The sequence below is a fragment of the Rana temporaria genome, chromosome 7 (genome assembly GCF_905171775.1).
Source record: "Rana temporaria chromosome 7, aRanTem1.1, whole genome shotgun sequence".
NCBI lineage: Eukaryota > Metazoa > Chordata > Amphibia > Anura > Ranidae > Rana > Rana temporaria.
Window position 1 is genome coordinate 52205387 of NC_053495.1, and position 26372 is coordinate 52231758.

General features: G+C 44.3%; 1 protein-coding gene across 6 annotated transcripts in view; it reads right to left on the reverse strand.

Moving 5' to 3' along the window:
- The window catches only part of IQSEC1 (IQ motif and Sec7 domain ArfGEF 1), a 439647-nt gene that overhangs the window by 330739 nt on the left and 82536 nt on the right, over positions 1-26372 (reverse strand). For all 6 annotated transcript variants that reach the window (XM_040359364.1, XM_040359365.1, XM_040359358.1 and 3 more), the window contains exon 2: positions 3675-3731. In XM_040359364.1, the coding sequence (XP_040215298.1) occupies positions 3675-3731 (57 nt within the window). The remainder of the gene's footprint in view (positions 1-3674; positions 3732-26372) is intronic.

Genomic DNA, 26372 nt, shown 5'->3' on the forward strand with positions numbered 1-26372 from the left:
CGGTCCATCGGTTCGATTTTGAAGCATGTTTTAAAATTTTGGACCGAAGGAAAACAGACCGATGGGCTATACACACGGTCGGTTTGGACCGATGAAACTGAACTTTGGACCATTCTCATCGGTTTTGTCTGACCGTGTTTACGCGGCCTGAGAGGAATAGTGCCTCAAGGGCTGAAATTTTTTTTATCAAGAGGCTGCATTTGACCCACAGGTCATAGTATGGAGAATGCACACATTTTTATCAAAAACCCTGAGGCAAATGGCATGTCCGTGAGTACAACTCCAAAAGCTTTAAGGAAAATCTTGGCAATGACATAACTGTGACACTGTGCCGTGTCAGGTCAACTGTGAGCGTTTGAGTTTAATTAGCCAAGCTCTTGTCTAATGCTTAATACATTAGATGGTGTCACAGATTGCAAGAGACATAACATTTGTAAAAGGGAGAGAAGAGAATTCATGTGTCTTCTCTGTACATTGTATTGCTCACTAATGATCCATTTATATATTATGTGAATAAATGCTTCAACATCATAATTATGAGATAATCTTGATGAGGTTCCACGTGACAAAACAAGTCTAAATGGAATGCAGACATCATCCAAAGCAAGACCTCTCATGCTAAAACATTTCCCAATATTTCCAGCCTGAATAAAAGCAGAATTGCACAGCGATTGTCTTACAAAGTTCTCATGAGAAATGTAACCTCCGAACTTCTCCTCATCCTCTCTTTTGTACGAAATGCCATGGGGTGTTATGAAGGCAAGGAGTGACATGACACTCCTTGGTACTTCTTTCCTATGCCAATGTGTAAGGAAGGGCAAACCAGTGTAGATGTAATAAAACACTGGTGGTTAAACACTGAGATATCAGTATGCATAGTCACTTTAAAGATGAACTCCATGATACACAAATATTGTCTAAATACATGAGGTATGAGCATTTTTACTTGATGCTTGGTGTGATTTGTGTATTTTTTCCAGATCTGTGCTGCAATCCAGTGTGAAACTTTCTTGGTGCAGGAGTGTCCTGTAACAAAGTCCAGTCACTCCTGCTCTCTCACTTTGTACAGAGTGATCAGTCTCGACTCTGTCCCTCCTGTATTTTTCTGTAGCCAGCCTGTAGGAGGAGGACCTACCTGCAGATTTGTTCTTTGCACAGACTATGTGCAGCACAGTGATGATATCACTGCTGCTTTTGCAAAGTAATATTTGGGTTTGGTCTACACAAAGTGAATTTACATCTTTTGTGGCAGTTAAAGTGGTATTAAACTCTCATATGTAAAAAAAATATAAAGCTTGCAGGCAACGTTTTTAGACTGGAAGAGAGCTTTGTGGTCTATTCTGTCATTGATGCCTCTCCTGGTCTGAGCGTGAACCTGGAAAGAAGACTGGGTGAGGATGGAAGCCCTGGAAACAGTGACAGCTCAGCACTGGAGGGAAACCCGTTTGAGAATGGAGCATACTAGTACACCATGGAATCAACCTGCAGGGATACCATCCACATTTATTTATTTATTTTTGTTTGTGAAGTTCAATACCGCTTTAGGGAATATATTTCAATGAATGCTTGTGTGCCTAGGGCTCAGCTTTATAGATAGCCACACCCAATTAGCCGTACACAAAAAAACTAATCATTTAATCCTAAATCATGGTAATTGTCTAGGCTTACTTATTAAAAATGATATTTGTCACCTTAACAACTTCAGTACCAGAAATTTCCATTCTACTTTTACCATAATAACACTGTACTTTTCTGGGGAGGTCATCAGAGTAATAACTGTTAAAAGCAACCATTTTTTATGAATGACATCCAGTCATTCAGTGTGTTCTATTGTGATTAGCTGGGATTGGCCACAGCTAATCACATGATACAGATGGCCTGTGATCACAATAGTACACAATGAAAAGTATGAAGGGAAGCTATTCATAGTGTACAATTACCATCTACTTTCATTGGTCACAGCGATCACATGGTACAGGCAACGACCCGATACACTGATCTGTCATCCACTGTGTAAGGTGGACACAGCGGGTGACCGATCATGCTGCAGCTCAGGGTGCAATCCTGGGAGGATGTCATACGACAACCCCTCAGGATTGGAGAGCTCCCGCCCTGCCGTCATTTCTCTAAAGGCCATGCAGGAGGTAGATAAAGAGGATCTTCAGTCTGTTTTAAAAAAAATATATAAAAGTCAGCAGCTACAAATAATGTAGCTTCTGCTTTTCAATAAAAAGACACTTACCTGTCCAGGGATCCAGCACTGTCCTCACCCAGGCCGATTCTTCACCAGTGTTCAGGTCTTCGGCACTGCCATGTTTATTGTGGGAAACCTGCTTGGACTCCCTGAGACTTCACAGACAGCTCCCCACTGTGCATGAGCAAGACATGCAGTGTTTTGTAAATAATCGACCTGAAGCTTGCTGGGACCTGCAACGTGTACCAGGTTGTTGCAGACAGACAAAGGGGCCAACGCGATCCGAACAGAAGTGAGAGAAGGTACCTGTCAAAATTAGGTATCAGCTTCCAAAAAAAAAAAAAAAACAGCCGTGAAAAGTGGGGGGTGGGGTAGAAATAGATAAAGCAGAACTTTCTTTTTCAGGTGAAGTTCTGTTTTAATAGCTTTGCATACTTTCCCCAAGTCCTACTTTCCAGCTTGACAGTCAGAGGTCGCCTAAATGCCATTTTCCTCAGAAATCCTGTTTGTTCCCAAGAGGGCTTAAGAATGACACAAGGGTTGTGCATTAGCCTACATTCCCTGTAATTATGAATCGTTGGTTATTTGACATTGTTATGTACTCTCAGGAGCAAGAAGACAGTGTATGAAGTTGTTTAAATGACAGAGCAGTAACTTAAATTTAGTGTGAAGTCAGATTTAAATTAAAGCAAAATCAGAGGAAATTCTATACATTTTTCACAAGCAAGTTTATATAATAATTCATAAAGGCTTAAAGCTGAACTCCAGGCAAACAGGTAAATGCACAATTCAAATACAAACTGAATACGAGAGTTTAAAATGCAGTAAGGTTCTCTAAATTTAAAGTTGAACTCTAGAAATGTTGTTCCTTTTTAAAATGTACCAGCTTACTATGGGTTAATTCTAACAAGGCATATACCAACTCGTGGATTTCTCTCTTTCATTTACAATTTACATCTTTACTGCTGCTATACTGTGGGTTATGTACAGCCACTCTGCTCATTTCTCCTCGCCCCTATTAGGGAGAGTTTTGTATTATGGGAACCCATTCACAAAATACAAAGCCTTCTGTGAATGGACAGCAGAGGGGAGAGTGGCTGCTGTGGGAGAAAGCAGCATCACTTCTGATGGAGTGCCCAGAGTCACATTGATAGATGTACTCCTGGAGCTCAAAAATTGTAAATAAAAGAGATAAGTTCATTACATGGCATACACCCCATTGGAACAACATACTGTAAGCCAGCACATTTTAAAAGCTGGCTATATTCCTTCAGTTCAGCTTTAGTTCAGCACTTTTCATTGAACAGAAAGAATACATTAAGACAAATGTGATTTCTTTTTAATGCAATGTCAGTATGTAGGAAATGTATTTAAAAGAATTAGATACAAAAAAGACAAAAAAGTCTAACGATGTCAATTATGGCTTATGCAGAGCAGATAAGGTATAATCTGTTCTGTGAATATTGCATATTCACATTACCTTTGTGGTTCTGTAGATAAACCGCTCCTGGCTTCCAATGAGGTCCGTGGGTAATAACTACATAATGAGAAAGAAAAAGAAATCAGATTTGATTTTATGACCAAAGACCAAAAACATTAATGGGTAAGGGTGCTTGGTGACTTAGTGATTTAGTGGAGAATAAAGCCCCGTGCACACGATTGGAATTTCTGATGGAAAAAGTCAGATGGACTTTTTCAATCGGAAATTCCGACCGTGTGCATGCCCCATCGGAGTAATTCAGATGAATTCCATTGGAGTTTAGATAGAGAACATGTCCTCTTTTACTCCGTCGGAATTCCGATGTGAGTATGATTGGACAAAGGTCCGATCGTGTGTACAGGGCTTTAGAGTAATGTTTTCATGACAGCCTTGCAGGATATGAAGATATGCATTCATGATTTTTATAGTGTCTCACCACAGCTTTCCACTAAATAGAATCAATAGTGTAGAACATTGTCCATGCTCCCTTAGCATTGGCATACTTTCCATTCACCAAACAGCATATCAAAATCACAATGTAAATAAAACCATCAATATCGATTTTCTAATCTATGTAAACATTTTGAAATAACATACTCTCTTTAAGACCCCTTTCACACTGAGGAAGTTTTAAGGCGTTTTAGTGCTAGAAATATCACCTGAAAGCAGCCCCCCCCCCCCATTCAGTTGTGTTTTGCTTTTCACACTCAGGTGGTGTGCTTGCGGGGCGTTAGGAACAGTCCTGCTTAAATGCCGCTAAAGCACTGCAAAAACGACTGGTGCCTTAGCGCTGTTTTAGCAGTGCTTCAGTGTGAAAAGGGTCTAACAGTGTGGAATAGCATAAGCTCAACTATCTAAAAGCATAAAAGGGTAGGAGACATGCTGAAGCTGCATTAAAGATGCACTAAAAACACAATATATCGATCAAGACTATAAAATTTCAGGGCATGGCTACTAAAAAAAAAACAGTATCCTTGCAGTCTGATCCAGACCAGACCTTATTTAATGCAGCTACTAGACCTACCTACAGTTCCCATCACTTCCCATTTGCTAACCCTCTCTGCCAGTCACTATATTGGCATCAGATCAACCTGAAAATGCATTCAAATTACTTTGTTTTCCTTTCAAAACCTTTGCAGGTTTCTATTGCAGTCTGTGTCTCTACTGGGAAGAGTCATTGGGCCAAATCCACAAAAGGGATACGACGACATAATTGCTGTAACGCCGTCGTATCCCTGTTCCTAACTATGGAACTGATCCACAGAATCAGTTTTCCATAGTTAGGCAGAAGATCCCGCATCGGGTATGCAAATTAGCACTTACGGAGATCCACAAAGCTTTTCAGCTTCGTTTTTCTCCGTAAGTTTTAGTTTGCATACGCAAAATTAGGGCTGCGTTTACATGGTGTAAAGTTAGTACACCATGTAAAAGCAGACCTTTCTGTCCAGCGACACGATTTTTTTTAAATTTAGAATTTATTTTTATTTTTTTCCCGCCGTATCTTTTTTTTTCCCGACGCAACTTTATTGACCCGTCGCAATCCACAAAGCTCGGCGTAACCTAATTTCGCGCTATGCACGTCGGGAAAATGATGTCACGAGCATGCGCAGTACGGCCGGCGCGGGAGCGCGCCTAATTTAAATGGGAATCGCCCCAATTTGAATAGGAACGCCTTGCGACGGCGGAATTTAAGTTACACAGCCCAAAATTTCTAGGTAAGTGCTTTGTGGATCGGGCACTTAGGTAGAAATTTTAAGGCAGTGTAACTTAAATGGAAAAAATTAAGTTAGGCACGATCTTTGTGGATTTGGCCCATACTTTCTATTTTTGCTGGTGACAGAAACCGTCATAAAAATAGCATTAAAGGAAAATCTTCCAATAGTAACAACTGTTTAGGAGGATATTTTCCTTTTACTATCAACTTTCGTGGGAACAAAAGTAGCAAATTAAAAATAATACAACATTTACAATTTCTACGACCCGGTTCACACTGGGGCAACTCGTCAGGCGGCTCAGCCGCTTGACGAGTCGCGTCCCATTCAATGCAATGGAACCGTTCTAATAGGAGCGACGGAAGTCGCTCCGACTTAGAAAAAGGTTCCTGTACGACTTCGGGGGTGGCTCGGGGTGACCTGCATTGACTTCTATACAGAAGTCGTTTTGCAGGTCGCCTCTGAAGTTGTCTTCAGGACGACTTGCAGAGTCGCCCCCGAAGTTGTGCCGCGGCTGTGTGAACCGGCTCTTAAGAAGCTATTTTTTAATTGACTGCTATTACAAAAAATACTTTTCTTTTTTAATCTGCAGTGCTGGAGTTTTCTGTACCGTTCAATTTGATATAGCAACCTGGAGGCATTCAATACACAATTGGTGTACAGAACGCCATCAGAAACGTCATTTCCTGCTAGTGTGATTGGCTCACTGATTTTCCCAGACGTTTTCAGTTAGATACAATTTAGATTTTAGGCACCCTCTGTATCAAAAATGTAGTTTTTGGTGACATACTCCTAAAGGGTTAATCACTTCTAAAGGTATGCAGGCCCTGCCACTTTCCTTATTTCAGCCCTGCAAGTGCAACAGCTGATCAGTAATGAAAAAGTCACTCCCATTTAGAGTCAGTATCCAAAAGACATAGAGGAACAAACATCTTTCTTCAGAGCAGAAAAGGTAGGAATCTGCAACAAAGTGTTTTTCTCAGCAAAAATTAAATTACTCTGAAACAGCCTATCCATTAGAGGCACAGGGGCCCCCTATCCATGCGTCCAGCCCCCTAATCTACATGCGGTGCGCCGAATGCTTGGAATTCAATGTTTTTTTTTTAAGCACGTGATTAGAGCCAGAGGTTCGAAGAGGCTTTAAAAAAGGGAGCACTGCGCCCCGAGCACACCCACTTGTGTGACAACAAATTAATTTTCACTATTGTCTCTCTCATTCTCCTCCCGGCCAATCAGGAAGCCCCTATTGGCCAGGGAATCTTAGGAATCCCTGGCCAATCGCGTCTTAAAGCGGAGGTTCACCCATACATAACTATTTTTCCCCTTAGATTCCTGCTCGTTTTGTCTAGGGGAATCGGCTAGTTGTTTTAAAATATGAGTCGTACTTACCGTTTACGAGATGCATCTTCTCCGCCGCTTCCGGGTATGGGCTGCGGGACTGGGCGTTCCTATTTTGATTGACAGTCTTCCGAGAGGCTTCCGACTGTCGCATCTATCGCGTCACGATTTTGCGAAAGAAGCCGAACGTCGGTGCGCAGGCGCAGTATAGAGCCGCACCGACGTTTGGCTTCTTTCGGCTACTAGTGACGCGATGGATGCGACCGTCGGAAGCCTCTCGGAAGACTGTCAATCAAGAAGGAACGCCCGCTCCCGAAGACCCATACCCGGAAGCGACGGAGAAGATGCATCTCGAAAACGGTAAGTACGGCTCATATTTTAAAACAGCTAGCCGATTCCCCTAGACAAAACGAGCATACATCTAAGGGGAAAAGAGAAAAAAATACTTAATTGGGTGAACTCCCGCTTTAAGACACACTGTTCCTGTGCAGCTGGGAGGAAAATGTCTCTCTGTGTACTCCCTGGCAGAATCAGTCAGGGCATCCCTGGCTCTTCCTTCCCCCTGCCTCAATAAGGTAAGGCATCCGCCAGGTGCCGCCGTCTGTGTCTCCTGTGGGAGGGGGTGGTAACGGTTGATGTCCATTTCCCCCGCGGGGGGAGGTTGATGTTCGTTTGTGCCCCCCCAAAGGTTTGAGCACCAGCTGCCACTGGTGTGAAGCCTGGGCTTACACTGTGTGAGAGCTGATTGGAGGAAAGGCACACACCCCCACTCCACATAGACAGAGAAACAAAGGAACATGCAGAGCTGTAGTCTGAATACAGCCTCTATTTGCTTAGCTACCTCTGAGCTCCCTCCCGGACGCAAATTTTCAGCTACTGTTATCTTGTGTTGGAGAACTTGTCAGAAGTGACTCTGCCAATAAACAGAGGAATGGAGTAGCAGAAAAACATGGCACTTAGAGCTTTGGAGAGAGATAAGTAAACACTACAGATATATGTGCCTGGGTCAAATTTCAATCAACACAAAGCATATAAAAATATCCAATGTGTTAAAACCATACAAAATGTCACAATGAACAGAAAAGGAAAAACATTTATTCAGGGTCATATATAACAATAAACACCTGACAGAGACATGAATACATTAAAAGCTAGTTATCAATAAAAGAAAAAGGGAACAACTCTATAGACTCCCATCCCATGCCTAAAATCCACAAAAAAAAGAGGAACAAATAATAAACATGTGAACCCCACCAGACTCACCAGGATGGTGGAGTAATGGAGATCATCAGCTGGGCAGGAGGGGAGATAGGAATTGGACCCGTTGTCACAGAAATGTGTGACATCCCACTCAAAGTTCTTAGGGGATACGGGTCTGCAGTTGAAAAATTCAATAAACCTCCCTCCTGCACAGGAGATGAAAAGCATCTCCACCTATCTTTGGAACACATACTTTGTCCACCACCACAGGTTCACAGCATGGCAGTCAATAAAAATGTCCCGCCACATTGGTAGAGTGGCATTTCTCAATACTGTAAAAATCTCCTGCTGTCTTATATAGGACACTAAGTGCCGGTTCACACCAGCGTGATTGCAGTGCCGGTTCCCGCATCGCACAGAACTTGCAGACAGTTCACACTTCAATAGAAAGTTAATGACACCCCCAGATTGTTTTGCATATCGCAGTGCAATAGTGTCAAATGGTGCAGGAATCAGATTGTATGGGTGTGAACACCCATGCAATCTGGATTCCAGTGTGGACCAAAAAAAGCTGTATGGCTGAGTTTGCATCGCACAGACATCGCATGTGATCTGCACGGCAGTGTGGTGCGAATCACATACGATGTCGAATGACATACCAGTTTGAATCCAGCCTCAGTGTGATATAAAGCTTCAATTAGTAGTTTGTTAATTTTTAATTATGTGTGGAAAGGCCGTGTTTTCCGCAGCTCTCCATCAAGAGTTCTTATCAAGCTTGAGCAGCTTGTTCTTTTCAGATAAAAGTAGAAAACAATTGGCATCATTGAGACCATTCACTGGCCAGTTAGCTAATAATGTTAGGAATAAGCAGAAGCGCTTATTAGTCTCTTATCCATAGCCCAACAAAACCTCATTCTATTCTATAATTTACAGTATCCCCATCATAGAGTACTGCAAGGTGAAGATTATTTGTTGGGTATACTTCAGCCACAACAGAAAAATGAAACCATGAGCTATGTACAAGGTGCACAGCCTCCATGCTCTGGAATTCGATTTTTCAATTACTGTAGGTATTGCTATAGTGTAGTGGCTGATTGACTTCTGTTGGTAACCTGGTGGTCTAGAAACCTTATTTAATTATCAGTTTGTGATGCCAGAGAGCTGTTCCCAAACATACCCACTGTATGCTCCTCGTCTCTCACATACAGTACTTGAAGTTTAACCACTTCCATACAGGGCACTTATACACCTTCCTGCCCAGACCAATTTTCAGCTTTCAGCGCTGTTGCACTTTGAATGACAATTGCGCTGTCATGCTACACTGTACCCAAACTACATTTTTATCATTTTGTTCCCACAAATAGAGCTTTCTTTTGGTGGTATTTGATCACCTCTGGGATTTTAATTTTCTGCTAAAAAAATTACCGAAAATTTAGAAGAAAAAAAAATGTTTTTTTGTTTTAGTTACAAAACACTGTAAATAAGTATGTTTTCTCCTTCACTGATGGCCACTGATGGTACTGCACTGACGGGCACCGATGAGGTGGCATTGATGGGCACTAATGGGCACTGATAGGCGGCATGGATGGACACGGATAGGCGGCATGGATGTTCACTGATAGGCAGCACGGATGGGCACCGATAGGTGGCACGGATGGGCACCGATAGGTGGCAAGGATGGGCATAGATGCACACTGATAGGTGGCACTAATGTACTGTAATGTGTTTTACTAATGGATGCCAATTAGTGCCAAACAATAATGCCTGCCAATCAGTAATGCCCATTGTGGGCACTGATTGGCATCCATTGTGGGCACTGATTGGCATCCATTATTAATTTCTGATTGTCATCCCTGGTGGTCTAGGGTGGCATACCTGTGGTGGGCATCCCTGGTGGTCTAGTGGCATCCCTGGTGGTCCATTGTGGGCATCCTCGGGGGGGCTGCGCTGATAATCGATTAGCACAAACCCCTTGTCAGAGGAGCAGCCGATCGGTTCTCCTCTACTCGTGTCTGACAGACGTGAGTGAGGAAAAGCTGATTACCGGCTTTTCCTGTTTACATCGTGATCAGCCGTGATTGGACACAACTGATCATGTGGTAAAGAGTCTCCGTCAGAGACTCTTTACCTAGATCGGTGTTGCGGGGTGTCAGACTGACACCCGCAACAACGATCGCCGCGATGTGCGGCCCCGGGGGCGCGCAGCGGCTCAATATTCTGAAGGCGTCATATGACGTCTGGTCAGAATATTGAAACCACTTTTCCGCCGTCATTTTGTAATAGGGCGGGCGGCAAGTGGTTAATAAAAGAATAAAGAAGCTTCTCACACTTGCCAATTAGGTAATACCTGCTTTTGCAAGATTGAATCTGAATGGGGATAGAGAATTTTTAAAGCGAGAAAAAGAGAAATAGGGGGATTTGCACAGTACCAACATTAGGAAGTAGACCAATGTTCTCACACATCTGTGAAATCTGGATTAGGTGAAACTTTACTCTCTGAATCAATATTATCCATTTTTAATCCGTATGCTACCTACCTTAGTAAATAGATAGGAAGGTATATTATACTTGCAGGTTTTAATCGTTTAATCAATATGATGTCCTACATCCCAGAATTCTTTGTGGGCATTTTTTTCTATCATATGGGGGAGAGAAGAAGGGGCTTTCTTAGCTAAGCATCCCTGATCTTGCAAAAGTGTACCGGCAGCCCTTGTATATTGTACTGCCCATGCACATTGGGCCAGATCCTCAAAAGAGATACGCAGGCGGATCTGCTGTTCCGCCTGCGTATCCCTGTTTCTATCTTTGGAACTGATCCACAGAATCAGTTTCCAAGAGATAGACAGAAGATGTGTAAGGGACTTACACTGCCGGATCTTAGGATGCAGTACCGCATCCGCCGCTGGGGGCATTTTGCGTCAAAATGCCGCTTCGGGTATGCAAATTAGAACTTATGGAGATCCACGAAGCTTTTCAGCTTCATTTTTTCTCCGTAAGTATTAAGTTGCATGTGTAAAATTAGGGCTGCTTTTACAAAGTGTAAACTGTTTACACCTTGTAAAAGCAGACCCTTCTTACCCGCGACGCTGTTATTTATTTATTTATTTATTTATTTATTTCGCCGTATCTTTTTTTTTTCCCGACGCAATTTTTTTGACCCGGCGCGATTCACGAAGCTCGGCGTAACGTAATTTTGCGCTATGCACGTCGGGAAAATGACGTCACGAGCATGCGGAGTACGTCCGGCGCGGGAGCGCCGGACGTACTTTAAATGGGACTCGCCCCCATTTGAAAAGGAACGCCTTGCGCCGGCGGAATTTAAGTTACACACCCGAAAATTTCTAGGTAAGTGCTTTGTGGATCGGGCACTTAGGTAGAAATTTTGCGGCAGTGTAACTTAAAGCGGGGGTTCACCCTATATAAAAAAAAATAATAATTTTTTTTCCCTCTAGCATTAAATTCGGCATAGTAGCGCGAGCTACAGTATGCCCGTCTGTATTTTTTTATCCCCGTACTCACTGTTATATCGTACATAGAAGATTCCGGGGAATGGGCGTTCCTATGGAGAGGGAAGGTGATTGACGGCCGGCCCTGGCACGTCACGCTTCTCCGGAAATAGCCGAAATAGGCTTGGCTCTTCACAGCGCCTGCGCATAGCCTGTGCGCAGGCGCCGTGAAGAGCCGAGACCTACTCCGGCTGTCTTCGGGGAGCGTGACGTGCCAGAGCCGGCCATCAATCACCCGCCCTCTTGCTAGGAACGCCCATTCCCCGCGGCAGACGGAATCGTCTATGTACGATATAACCGTGAGTACGGGGATAAAAAAATTAAGACCGGCATAGTGTAGCTCGCGCTACTATGCCGGATTTTATGCTGAAATGTTGTTCTGCAGGGTGAACCACCGCTTTAAATCAGAATATTTAAGTTACGGCGGCTCTTTGTGGATCTGGCCCATTGTTTCTAGATTTTCACAGTAATGGCAGGTGGATTCAAGGAAGTAAATTCTGCATGAATCATCTGCCTTTAGTCAAGATCATCGCAGCTAGAAATGTGAATGTATGCATTTGCTTTGAATATTAAAAATTAAATGCATTTTTGATTTGTAGTGCTCAGTTACACGTTTGCTTTAATTGTACTATATCCATGGGGGAGCAGAATTTTCACACTTGGGCAGGTGTGTTAAGCAGGCCATACACGGTCGAATTTCGAACAAATTTCCTTTTTAAAATCAGAAAGTTCGTTTTTTTGTGATCCGATAATGCCACCATTGATTTTCGAAAAATTTGGCCGACCAAGCCTTTCAGTTTGCTACAGAAAATAATTTTCATGGCCGGGAATATTCTTTTCTCTCCGGGAATTTTCTTTATTTGCACATGCGCATTTTTTTCTATTACATTTCTCGCACGATTCTCCCATCATTGATTAGAAAATTGTTTGTTTTTCAAAAAATGTCCAACATGTCCGATTCCTCAAATTTGATTGCCGCACAAAAATCGGCTGTTGCTGCAGCCCACTAACAGTGCGAAATTTGTCCGAAAATGTTTTGATACGATTTTCTAAAGAAAATTATTTCGAAATTCTAACCATGTATGGCCGGCTTAAGAACTACAAAACAAGCGGTTATGTGTTTTGTAATTCACAGAGGTAACCTGTGCTGGGCAGATAAAACCCGTTGGTATAGCAGTATGATGGAGGTACTGCGATGGCATCTCAATACAGGAAGTTACCAGCTTACTGATTTGCTGGCAGGATCAACAAGTATTGCAAAAGCTTTGCACTTATGGAACACACACACACTGTGTATATACAGTAAGTGGAATGAATATTTGGCGTAATTTAACCACACCCAGAAGTCCTGATCTCTCTAAGACCCCTTTCACATTGAGGAGTTTTTCAGGCGGTACAGTGCTAAAAATAGCGCTGCTATCCCGCCTGAAAAACTCCTTCACTGCAGACTCAATGTGAAAGCCCAAGGGTTTTCACACTGAGGCGATGCGCTGGAGGGAGACAAAAAAATCTGTCAGCAGCATCTTTGGAGCGGCATTTATACCACTCCTTCACCGCTCCTTCCCATTGAAAACCATGGGAAACCGCGGCAATACCGCCCGCAATGCGCCTATATAGAGGCGCATTGCGGGCGGTATTAACCCTTTATCGGCCGCTAGCGGGGGTTAATACCGCACCGCTAGCGGCTGATTCCCGCGACAATCCCGGCGTTATAGCGCCACCGCGGCTCCCGCCCCAATCTGAAAGGTGCCTTAAGCTCACCATACACTGTACAATATGATTGTACAATCTGCTTTAGATCTACCATCACCTATGTACTGTATTTTTCGGCGTATAAGATGACCTTTTGGGCTTAAAAACTTGCCTCAAAACTCGGGGGGTCATCTTATACGCCGGTACCTGTCTCAGGCATCCATTATTCAAAAGCCGCGCCTCTTCCTTATGCTGTTCCGTGATAGGCAGAACACTTGGTTTCCCAGCAGAGCCTCTGTTCGGTGTTCCACCTATGATGGATTTCTTCTCGTCCTCCGCTTCGGACGAGAGGACGTCTGTGATAGGCGGAACACAGGTGCCTATCACGGAACAGCACAAGAAGGTGGCGCTGCTTTTGAATAATAGACGCCTGCAGTACAGGGATAAGGTATGGCACAGTGAGGCATGTTGATGGCACAGTGAGGCATGTTGATGGCACAGTGAGGCATGTTGATGGCACAGTGAGGCATGTTGATGGCACAGTAAGGCATGTTGATGGCACAGTAAGGCATGTAATGGGCACAGTGAAAAAGCTGAATAAAGCCTGTTCCTGTCAGCGGTTGTTCCAGGTACCCCTCAGCTTCCAGACAGACTAGTAGGAAGGGGGTCGTCTTATACGGCGAGTATATCCCAAAACCAAATTTTAGCTGGAAAATTAGGGGGTCGTCTTATACGCCCAGACGCCTTATGCGCCGGCAAATACGGTAGTGCAAAAATCTGTCAGATTAGATACACATTGATTGGATAGATTAGGTGTGTCCTTCAATTATATAGTTATTTAGAGCTGCTAACTTTGCAAATGTATGCTATATAAAAAGAGGCACTAGTCCCAATAATAAATACTGCTCAGATAATAAACATAATAATAAAAAAATAATGAGAAATGGTGGAGGTAGTTTGGAATGCTAATTAAATTGCAGCTAATACTGATGGGGATGGTGCAGCTAACAAGAGAGGAGAGGGAGATCCAGGCAAAATCGAATAAGACAAAACAGAAAAGATTGGCACAAGTACCCTCATGGCGTAGTATATTATTGTCACATTTATTATTCAAAAGATTTAAAAGATGCTCTCACAAACAATAATGCCAGTAGGCAGCAAAGTCCCAAGCAGCAAACATCACAAAAGGACAGAAAGGGAATCCATCAGCTTGGTGAAACTGCCCTGGCAACAGGCGGGAAATCGTTTAACAAATGGGATTGAAACAATGCTGTGAGCGCCCACAGCGAGAGAACGGTAACAGCACGCTGGGCCCTGTCCTTTCCAAGTATGACATCAGAGGGTTGGAACACATTTTGAGGAAGACGCATTCCCATATCAGCCTGCTCTGCCAGACTACCTCTCACTATTTTAGGGGCTGGTTTACACTGTAGATCTGTGCGGAAGGGGTGATGTGAAGTGTAGTTTATTGAATCACACTTCTCCATTTCTTTATTTTAACTTTATATTAAGTGTACAGTCACTTCATTTATGTCAGTGGTCATCAACTCTGTTCTCAGGGCCCACCAACAGGCCAGATTTTATGTTTTACTTTGGGGAGATGCAGACTAGAATACAGGGCCGGCACTTCCCACTAGGCGAACTAGGCAGCCGCCTAGGGCGCACTGCCGCCTGGGGGCTCAACCACAGCTGCTAGGTCCCCTCCAGAGGATCGGATCCCTTGACGGGTGGTGGCTGGTGCATGCGGAGTGTAGTGGGAGGCAGCTCTATCTGGCTAGCTGCAGAGTCGCTGGGCGGTGAGAATGTGCAGTCAGATCCCCCCTCCCCGGAGCCAGGGTCGACCATGCCGATGTCCAGGAGCAGCTGTGGGTGTCAGCTCTCTGCCCGCCCCGCCTCCCTACCTCGGTGATGTGCAGCCATTGGAGGAGCAGGGCGGGCGGAATTGTGCACAGAGAGAGACAGCTGGGATGGCTCCGCCCAGCCTAGTCCGGACTGGCCATAGGACACACACTGGGCCAAGGCCACCGGGCCACTTGTCCTGGAGCTGGATGAGCCCAAAGCAAAGCTGCTCCTGCAGCCTGCCCTGCTTAACCAGCCTCTCCGTGGCCAGCAGCCGGAGCCTGGGGGTGGAACTGATTGATCAGCTGATCTGAACGGGGGAGGAGCTCTGTCGTGCGTGATCCTGGGTCTAGTGACTGACATGTGGAGGGAGCTGGAAAGACGTGCCCCAAGGTAAGAACTTGTCAGCTGGTGGGGGAAGCGCAGGGGATGAGGTCTTCCAGTCAGACTTTATCACTGATGTGTGACCCCCTCTCCTTTCCACCTGGCTGATCCCTGCACCTGGCTCATTCACCCACCTGCCTCATCCTTGCACTTGCCTCATTCACCCACCTGCCTCATCCCTGCACCTGGCTCATTCACCCACCTGCCTCATCCCTGCACCTGCCTCATTCACCCACCTGCCTCATCCCTGCACCTGCCTCATTCACCCACCTGCCTCATCCCTGCACCTGCCTCATTCACCCACCTGCCTCATCCCTGCACCTGCCTCATTCACCCACCTGCCTCATCCCTGCACCTGGCTCATTCACCCACCTGCCTCATCCCTGCACCTGGATCATTCACCCACCTGTCTCATTCACCCACCTGGATCATTCACCCACCTGCCTCATTCACCCACCTGCCTCATCCCTGCACCTGCCTCATTTACCCACCTGCCTCATCCCTGCACCTGGCTCATTCACCCACCTGCCTCATCCCTGCACCTGGCTCATTCACCAGGCACGCGCATCGCCCCCTATACTGGCGGGAAGTGGAGAACGTTATATGATGCCCGCCCAGGATGGGAGGTTCCATCTGCGTTAGTCATTTGACTATACATCGGGAATGAAGGGGTTAAGCATCAGTCTAGAATTGCCAAACTCATGATATAGTCCTAAAGTAAAAATCTAATTATGGTATTAATGTTTGAACTTGCACTACAGACACAGATTTAGCTCTGGTTCACCCTCCCGCTTATTGCTATGCAACAAAGTTGCATGACAAGTCATGTCCCCATTAACGGCAATAGAACCGCTCTAGTTGATGCGACGCAAGTTGCTCAGACTTAGAAAAAGGTTCCTGCACTACTTTGGGGTGATTCATTATGACTTGCATTGACTTCTGTTAAAAAAAAGTCCTATGCAAGCCATGATGAAGTTGCGCAGGGATGTCGGCTTCAAAGTCCCATGACTGTCCCATGACAGTGATATACATCTTTATAAATAAAACCAATTTTCCAGTGGCTGCCACTCCATTAGGAGCACAGCCCCCCTAATCCATTCCCCCGGCCCCTAATCTCCATGGAGGGCACTGGACACATGGATTTCATTGGGTTTTTTTTTTCCGTCTTTTTAGATGCACAAGCTTAGAACCTGAGGCTCTAATTGGCTTAAAAAAAAGGATGGGCTCAGGAGCGCAGAGCACTGTGCCCTGAGTCCACCCATGTGTGTGACATTAGCAAATTAATATTCACTAATTTCTTCCTGCTTCTCCTCCCGGCCAATCAGAAAGCGTGTTCTGAGATCCAGTTGGCCTCAGGACCCATTTCCTGTTTGGCCGGGAAGAGAAGCAATTGCCCCAGCTCTTGCCTCGACAAGCTGGAGTGAGGAGCAGCGGGCGGAGGGGCAGCAATAGCTGCTTTGAGATGCCCTACCCCAGATGCAGAACTACCTCATCACCGAAAGCTAAGGCCACGGATTTCCGCCTTCCTGTCGCCTCCCCCAAACAATACTGACCACCAGCCACCACTGGAAGTTTCATAAACAGACATACTGCTTTTTGACAAACAGAAGTGAAATGTTAAAATATAAAAAACCCCAATAAACTGTAAACTCTAATAGCTGTATTGCCATTGCACATATTACCTGAATATATTACCAACATTAAATATTAAGAAAAAAAAATAAGAAATGCCTTTTTCTTTTTTCTTTCAGCAGCTTAGTAGGTGCCCCCTTCTTATTCTTATGTGGTAGTGCAGTGTTAATTTTGACATCAAATTTTGATTTAGGTCTGATTATATAGCTAGATTCAGGTAGAGTTAGGTCGGCGTATCAGTAGATACGCCGACCTAACTCAGAATCTGCGCCGACCTATGTTTAAGTGTATTCTCAAACAGAGATACGCTTAAACATATCTAAGATACGACGGCTTGCGCCGTCCTATCTTAGGTTGCAATATTTAGTCTGGCCGCTAGGTGGCGCTTCCATTGCGGTCGGCGTAGAATATGTAAATCAGTAGATACGCCTATTCACGAACGTACGCCCGGCCGACGCAGTACATTTACGCCGTTTACGTAACGCTTTATCAGGCCTAAAGTTATTCCAACAAATAGTTGGAATAGTAATGTTAAAGTATGGCCGCCGTTCCCGCTTCGAAATTCGAAAATTTTACGCCGTTTGCGTAAGTCGTCCGTGAATAGGGATTTACGTTGTTTACGTCCACGTCGAAATCAATAGGCCCGTGCGGCGGACTTAGCCGCAATGCACACTGGGAAATGTAGGCGCACGGCGCATGCACAGTTAAAAAAAACCGCCAATCACGTCGGGTCAAGCCTCATTACCATAAAACATGCCCCCTCAGACACATTTGAATTAGGCGCCCTTACGCCCGCTTTAGGCTACGCCGCCGTAACTTAGCAGGCAAGTACATTGTGAATCATGTACTTGCCTTGCTAACTTACGGCGGCGTAGCTTAAATGCCATAAGCTACGCCGCCTTAAAGTTGCGGCCATCTCTCTGAATCTAGCTAATAGTCTTTTGACTGAAATGCGGTTTTAGTCATATTTTAGTCAACTAAAATAGTGGTAATATTGGCGATAAAAAAAAAAAATTCTTTGCCGAAATGAACACTACCTTATAGGGGCCAAAATGGGTAACTTAAACTAATCTACTTATTGAAACAACAACAAGAAAAATACAAAATTGGAAACTCTTAAAATGAAGATTTTTATCTATGACAACAATATATCATTTGACCATATATCTGTCACAAACAAAAAACGAGGGATGGTAAGATGTTGTCATCCTAGAAAGAAAAAAAACAAAGATGGGGGAATGAAAGCTTCGAGCAAAATGGTATAAAATCATAGATCAGCACAGCAACAAACAATATCTACATGTTTTAGCCAATAAACACCAACACCTAAAATGATATTATTTTTGCTCCAGAATATCATTTGTTGCATGAAATGTGCCATAAAACTTGCTACTATAATCTGTATAGAGATTTATAGAGCCCAAGAAGGTCATGTAACAATTCAATTAATACAAAATAGAATACATCACTGAAGAAGGCAAGGAAGGGAGGATACACAGATGAGATCTGCGACAAAACACGTACAGCATTTGTAGTACATGATCAGCATTTATATCACATACACCTTTCTGTGAATATAACCTGCTTAGTACTCTATTGTCCTAAACAGGAGCTCTTTTGCAACTGAAATGCTTATGTTTAGTGGAAAAATTGTTGCAGGAAACACCATAAGATCACACATACATGGTTAGCTGTACTCTAATTCCATCTGCCAGCTTCAAGTGCCACTAAAGACATTTTTTTAATTAAAATAATAAACATGTTTTACTTACCTGATCTGCCTTCTGAGTAACCCCCTAATAAGCCGCTTGCTGGGGGTAACTCATGTGGGCTCGTTCCTGAGCCACACTGTGCATCTATTGACAAAGTGCGGCTCTGCCCTACCCCCACTACCTCATCACTGGATTTGATTAACAGCTCTCACCGAGTCCAGTAAAGAGGGAGCACAGTGCTGAAACAAAATCAGGCTCAGGTGAATATTTAGAGAATACATTAGACCCCTTTCACACTGAGGGCATATGGCAGGCGCTATAGTGTTAATAGCGCCTGCAATCTGCCCTCAAACAGCTGCTCCATTGTCTTCAGTGTGAAAGCCTGAGGGCTTTCACACTGGAGTGTTGCGCTAGCAGGACGGTAAAAAAAGTCCTGCTAGCCGCATCTTTGGAGCGATGAAGGAGCGGTGTGTTTACCACTGCTCCACTGCTGCTGAAATCAATTTGACAGCGCGGCTATAGCGCCCGCAATGCGCTGCTTCAGCATCGCATTGCAGGCGGTTTAAACCCTTTCTCGGCCGCTAGCGAGGGTTAAAAGCTCCCGCTAGTGGCCGAAATGCGCCGCAAATCCACCCATAGCGTCGGCGGAGTTTTACCGCCGACGCTATGGGAGGCTCAGTGTGAAGGGGGTCTTAAAGTACAACTATAGGCAAAACTTTTTTTTTCCATTTTTACAGAGCATTACAGAGATTTTCCTTCACTTCCCCATCCCATAGCCAAACAGGAAGTGAGAGGAAATCTCTGCAAGTTAAAGACATTCTTTGGGAACCCCCAGGTCACCAGAACTAGTGTCCCCAAAGGAAGAATTCCTATTACTTTTCTGGGGACAACCCAAAATTTGTGATTTTCTTTTACTTTCAATGATAATGGTAAACATGACAAATAGAGAGGGTTAAAGTGTTACTAAACCCAGGATCCTGCATTCACTATATCTGGTCTCCCACAGTACACAGAACATGGAAATGCAATTATTTTATTAAATATAAACTGCTAAATACCTTTTCTCATCAGCAGTATTTAGCAGTCCTGTGACTTCTATCAGTGTCTGGTTAAATCTTAAAGGAGGTGTTTTTATCCTACGCTGACTGTTCTATGAGGCTGCAGGATCCCTGACCCTCTGTCTGGACGGTTCTGATTGGCCTAGTGCTGATCACATGCACCCTCCCAAGGAAAAAGAACCTCTCAAGCAATACACACAGAACTGAGCACGTGCAGAGCGACTCCAAAGACTGTACTATCAGCAGATGGATTGGGGACAGTAAAAGAAGGGGAAGATCAGAGAAGCCAGGATCAAACCGATTTTTTTACACAATGTTGATGATTAACCCCTTAGGTTTCACAGTGAGTGCATCAAGCATGCTTTACTGTTTATACAGACTGATTTTCATGTTGTGGGTTTGGTAACACTTTAAGCTCTATACAGAGGCACAGAACTAAAACTTCCATTATAATCCATCTCTACTCTATCCAAAACTATGAAAAAAGTTTTGCCTTAGTTATACTTTAAGGTAAAAAAAAAAAAAAACTTTAGCTTTTACAACCACTTTAATTATCAGCACTGCATGTGGGTGTAAATGTGCTGTTAATAAAGAAACTATTCAGACTTTTAGGTTAGGTTCATGTGCGGTTGGTGTTTTTTTTTGCACAGTGTTTTGCATGTTTTAATGCGTATATTTCATGCCTTTTGCATTTATTGCTTTGCACACTAAAAACAATGGGCCAGATCCTCAAACGAATTACACTGGCGTATCTATGGATACGCCACATAATTTCAAAGTTCCCGCGTCGTATCTCTGTTTTGTATCCACAAAACAAGATACGATGGAATCTGGGCTCGATCCGACAGGCGTACGTCTTGGTACGCCATCGGATCGTAGGTGCATATTTACGCTGGCCGCTAGGTGGCATTTCCGTCAAATTCCGCGTTGAGTATGCAAATTAGCTAGATACGGCACATTTTTTTACGTCGTTTGCGTTCGGCTTTTTCCGGCGTATAGTTACCCCTGCTATATGAGGCGTATCCTATGTTAAGTATGGCCGGCGTTCCCGCGTCGAATTTTGAAAATGTTACGTCGTTTGCGTAAGTCGTTCGCGATTAGGGCTTTGCGTAGAATGACGTCACCATCGTAAGCATTGGCTTGTTCTGGTTTAATTTCGAGCATCCGTACTGGGATACCCCCACGGACGGCGCATGCGCAGTTAAAAAAAAACGTCATTTACGTCGGGTCACGACGTATTAACATAAAACACACCCCCATTACATACATTTGAATTGCGCGCTCTTACGCCGCCTAAGTTACACTACGCCGCTGTAACTTACGGTGGGAAATCTTTGAGGATACAAAAAAAGTAAGTTACGGCGGCGTAGTGTATCTGAGATACACTACGGCGGGCGGAGAGAAGCGCCGCGCTTCGTGGATCTGGCCCAATGTGTTGATGTTGCTAGGAGGTGGTATCAGTTGTCATGCAGGAAAACGCAGGAAAATCGTGTAATAAACGTGTTAATATAAATTTTTTAGTTAATTCAATTGAAGCCTAAGGAGACAAAAACGCAATGTGCTGCATGTAAAAAAAAAAAATTAAAAAAAAAAGGCATTGCAGAAAACTGCACAGATGTAAACAGGAATCATAGAAATAATTCTACATGGATTACAGTGCATTTTGTCAGATCTGCAAACTATAAAACACATAGATGTGAACCTAGCCTTGGAGACTTAGGCCCCTTTCAGACTGGGGCGGGAGCTGCGGTGGCGGTATAACGCCGCTAAAAATAGCGGCGCTATACCGCCGGAATTGCCGTGGGTATCAGCCGCTAGCGGTGCGGTATTAACCCCCGCTAGCGGCCGATAAAGAGTTAATACCGCCCGCAATGCGCCTCTATAGAGGCGCATTGCGGGCGGTATTGCCGCGGTTCCCATTGTTTCCAATGGGAAGGAGCGGTGAAGGAGCGGTATACATGCCGCTCCTCTCACCGCTCCAAAGATGCTGCTGACAGGAGATTTTTTTGTCTCCCGCCAGCGCATCGCCTCAGTGTGAAAGCCCTCGGGCTTTCACATTGAGTCTGCAGTGCAGGAGTTTTTCAGGCGGGATAGCAGCGCTATTTTTAGCGCTTTACCGCCTGAAAAACTCCTCAATGTGAAAGGGGCCTTATGGTCTCTAATTTGCAGTAGGTTGATAGAATCTCATTTGTTTGCCAAACTTTATTGCATATTGACATACAGTATATACACAAGGTTAGTCAATCCCTGAGGAAAGGTAATCACAAATAAAAAAAAAAAAAAAAAAGTATTCAGAGAATGTGGAGAATGCAGCACTGATTGTGGATGGTCATCTGCCTGTTGATACACAGGGGTATACAAAAAAAATGTGGCTTGGAAATATCCCAGTATACGCTATATTATTTTTTCTTTATTTGCCCCACGAAAGTTACCCTTTAACTAAACCCAGTGACAATCGCTCTCTGTCTGCTGACACATTATATTGTAGCAAGGTGTAACCATTGCATGCATCGTAATAGGTTGCAATTTGTGTTAATTAGAAATTTGGCTCCCTCTGGTGTCTGTTTTATGCTAGACTCCTAAAGCTTGTCTGGTTCGGTTATTCATGGATAAGGCATTATGGGCATTGTGGTATCAGAGACAGAGACCATATTGATGTGGGTAGAATTGAGACTACATTACCCGCAAGGCCACTGTACTACCAAAGTGCAATGCACCACGCACAGCCTGATGGGAGGACTTATTTAAAACAAGCGCGGACTCAGCCCGCTCTCTCGGGACGCCACCTTCCAGCCAGCAGGAGGCCCGCGTTGAGGCCTGCTGTAAGTGCGCCTAGGCCTGAGAAGCCTGGGCCTACAGTTAAAGAGAGAGTTTTGCCTAGCCAGAGAGGGATCCTTGCAGACTCTTCTTTTCTGACTGTTTTTCACTAGTTTTGCTTTTGGCTAGGGTCAAAGGGCCAGATTCACGTAGGTGAGCGGCGGCGTAACGTATCGTAGATACGTTACACCGCCGCAAGTTTTCATCGCAAGTGCCTGATTCACAAAGCACTTGCGATGAAAACTACGCTGGCAGCCTCCGGCGCAAGGAGGGCCAATTCAAATGAGCGTGTGCCATTTAAATTAGGCGCGCTCCCGCGCCGGACCTACTGCGCATGCTCAGTTTCGCAATTCCCGTCGTGCTTTGCGCGCCGTGACGTCATTTTTTCGAACGGCGACGCTCGTAGCGTACTTCCGTATCCCCGGACGTGTTACGCAAACGACGGCCATACTTTAGACAGCAATACGATTACTGACTAAAGTTAGGGCACCCAAAACGACGACTAACTTTGCGACGGGAAACTAGACTAGCGGCGACGTAGCGAACGCGAAAATCCGTCGTGGATCGCCGTAACTCCTAATTTGCATACCCGACGCTGGTTAACGACGCAAACTCCCCCCAGCGGCGGCCGCGGTATTGCATCCTAAGATCCGACAGTGTAAAACAATTACACCTGTCGGATCTTATGGATATCTATGCGTAACTGATTCTATGTATCAGTCGCATAGATAGAAACAGAGATACGACGGTGTATCAGGAGATACGCCGTCGTATCCCTTTTGTGAATCTGGCCCAAAGTCACTACTGGTAGCACGAGGCGATACTTGGACCATATAAAGTTTGCACAGGCAGTCCAACTCCTCCAGCATGGCACATCAACACGTGTCATTGCCAGAAGGTTGGCCGTGTCTCCAAGCAGTCTCAAGAGCATGGAGGAGATTCCAGGAGACAGGCAGTTACTCTAGGAAAGCTGGACAAAGCCGTAGAAGGTCCTTAACCCATCAGCAAGACTGGTATCTGCTCCTTTGTGCAAGGAGAAACAGGATGAGCACTGCCAGAGCCCTAAAAATGACCTCCAGCAGGCCACTGGTGCGAATGTCTCTGACCAAACAATCAGAAACAGACTTTATGAGGGTGGCCTGAGGGCCCGACGTCCTCTAGTGTGCTCTGTGCTCACTGCCGGACACTGTGGAGCTTGATTGGCATTTTCCATTGAACACCAGAATTGGCAGGTCCGCCACTGGTGCCCCATGCTTTTCACAGATGAGAGCAGGTTCACCCTGAGCATATGTGGCAGACGTGAAAGGGTCTGGAGAAGCCGCGGAGAACTTTATGCTGCCGGTAACATTGTTCAACATGACCGGTTTGGTGGTGGATCAGTGATGGTCTGGGGAGCCATATCCATGGAGGGACGCACAGACCTCACAATGGCACCCTGACTGGCATTAGGTATCGGATGAAATCCTTGGACCCATTGTCAGACCCTACGCTGGTGCAGTGGGTCCTGGGTTTCTCCTGGTGCACGACAATGCCCAGCCTCATGTGGCGAGAGCATGCAGCCAGTTCCTGGAGGATGAAGAAATTGATATCGTTGAATGGCCCCCATGCTCACCTGTCCATCCAGTGCCGCCAGGTTGCACCTCAGTCTGTTCAGGAGCTCAGTGATGCTCTAGTCCAGATCTGGGAGGAAATACCCCAGGACACCATCCATCGTCTCATTAGGAGCATGCCCTGATGCTGTCAGGCATGCATACAAGCAAGCACTTGGGGGTCATACAAACTACTGAGGACCATTTTGAGTTGTTGCAATGACATTTCAGCAAAATGGACTAGCTTGCTGCATAATTTTTTTTCACTTTGATTTTTGGGGTGTCTTTGAATTCAGCTCTCTGTTTTATTTCTATCAAATGATGTGCCATCCTTTCATTCCTAACACATTACCCAGTCCATATCAGTATAGATATCCAGCATGAGATTTTTGCCCGTTGAGATCTCATATGTTCTCAAAGTGTTCCTTAAATTTTTTTGAGCAGTGTATATATATTTTTTAATGACAGGTTCATGGGAGGTCTAAAGAGTAGAAGAGAAACTGGAAAAAATGTGGGATTATGAAGTTTGTAAAGTCTGGGATGGGAAAACCATCCACACGTATTAGAGTATTTAGTTTAATGTTCCTGTGTATATGTAGGCAATCAGTTTTTTTTTTAAATGCTTGAGTATCAGTTTATACTGTATGTATTCCACATCAGTGCTCAATTAGGCTGTTGTTTTAAAAGAAGACCTTCCAGCTTTTAAAAATCAGCAACTATAGTTCATGCAATAGGTGCTAAAACGGCAGGAGAGCAAAGGGAGGTGGTCTGTGAACTTGCAGGACCATAGATTATGCAATGTGGTGTTGATGGGGAATCAAAATTGTCAGCGCTATTCTATTCTGCTGCCATAACACAATGATTAGTTAGGGAATCGTTTGGAAAAAAACTGAAAGTTTGGTTGTACACAAGTCGATCAATAGATCAAATAGCTGAAAAGATAACAGATTAAAAATCGGACATTCAGAAATTGCTCATTGATCCAGGAATCCCTAGCAACACCTCTGCTGCTGACCGCTCTACTGATCCACGCTGGCATGAAGAGTAACCATCGCTTTTAGATGTGTACATTTTTTTGTTCCCCGCTGCCCTCAGTGGTTTGATCCACTGACCCCTATGTCAATATTGTATGATTAAGTGCCATAGGGCTGGTAGAAGAACCAAAAAGCTCAGAAGGGAACCACGACTCTAAAACTCCAAGAAGATTCTGAATATTCTGGCAGGTTCTTTTTATTACAGTAGAGATTAGTGGCATTGCCATTGTATAGCAGAATTTATCAAAAGAATAAAATGAATGTACGCATATTTAAATCACAGATCTGAATAGAAGGCACTGAGACCTTTTTTTATTGGGTACCCCATTTATTTTCCTTGTGCTGCCTAAAACAGTATGGCAGGGTTAAATAACCTTCCTGAATTGCAGCTGGTATTGCCAGCGCCAGTCCAGACAGACAATGGCTGCTTTTTTGTATGACATATTCTGAATACAAAGAATAGAAGGCAAACTAAAAATGTTATGATTAGAAACATAATGTAAGAAAACAAAAGCAATTAGTAGCATCATTTAAAAAGAACCTGCTTTCACAAAACATAATTTAGTATGACAAAATTCATTAATGGGTTATTGAGTTTTCCATTTATTTGCCTTTGGTGCTGCCAAGGAATTATGAATATTTGCAGTCCTTTCTCCTCTAGCAGTTTATATGCTTCTTCGTCAGCGTTATTGTTTTATATGACAATATTTAAATGTAGGATTATTTATTTCTAATTGGATGCACTGCTTAGCTTATTCCGTATATGTTCATGTCAGCTTAGTTTAATAGCTATAATAATTGAAGAAAATAAAAAGACCGTCCCATCATACCTGTATTTTTTTTTTTAAATAAATGATTCCTTTGGGAAAAATGCACTCACTGCAGTTTTTTCAGTAAATTGACTATTGCCTCTGGTACTGAAGGTTCTAAGATTAAACTTTAAGGAGAAGTAAGGCCAAAGCTGGTTTGGCCATACTTCTCTTCTGGGTCACAGGAGTGCACTTATTTCTGCACACATATGACCCAGATTCAGCAGATTGAAGCCCCCCTGCCAGCTGATGTTACAGAGCCAATCCAGACTCTGCAAGGATCTGGACATTAAAGTTGGGATACACACAGATGCCAGATCAGCATTAGGCTCAGCCTCTCAGCGTTCTGCTGAAAGGCTGAGCCAGCTGTTCCCAC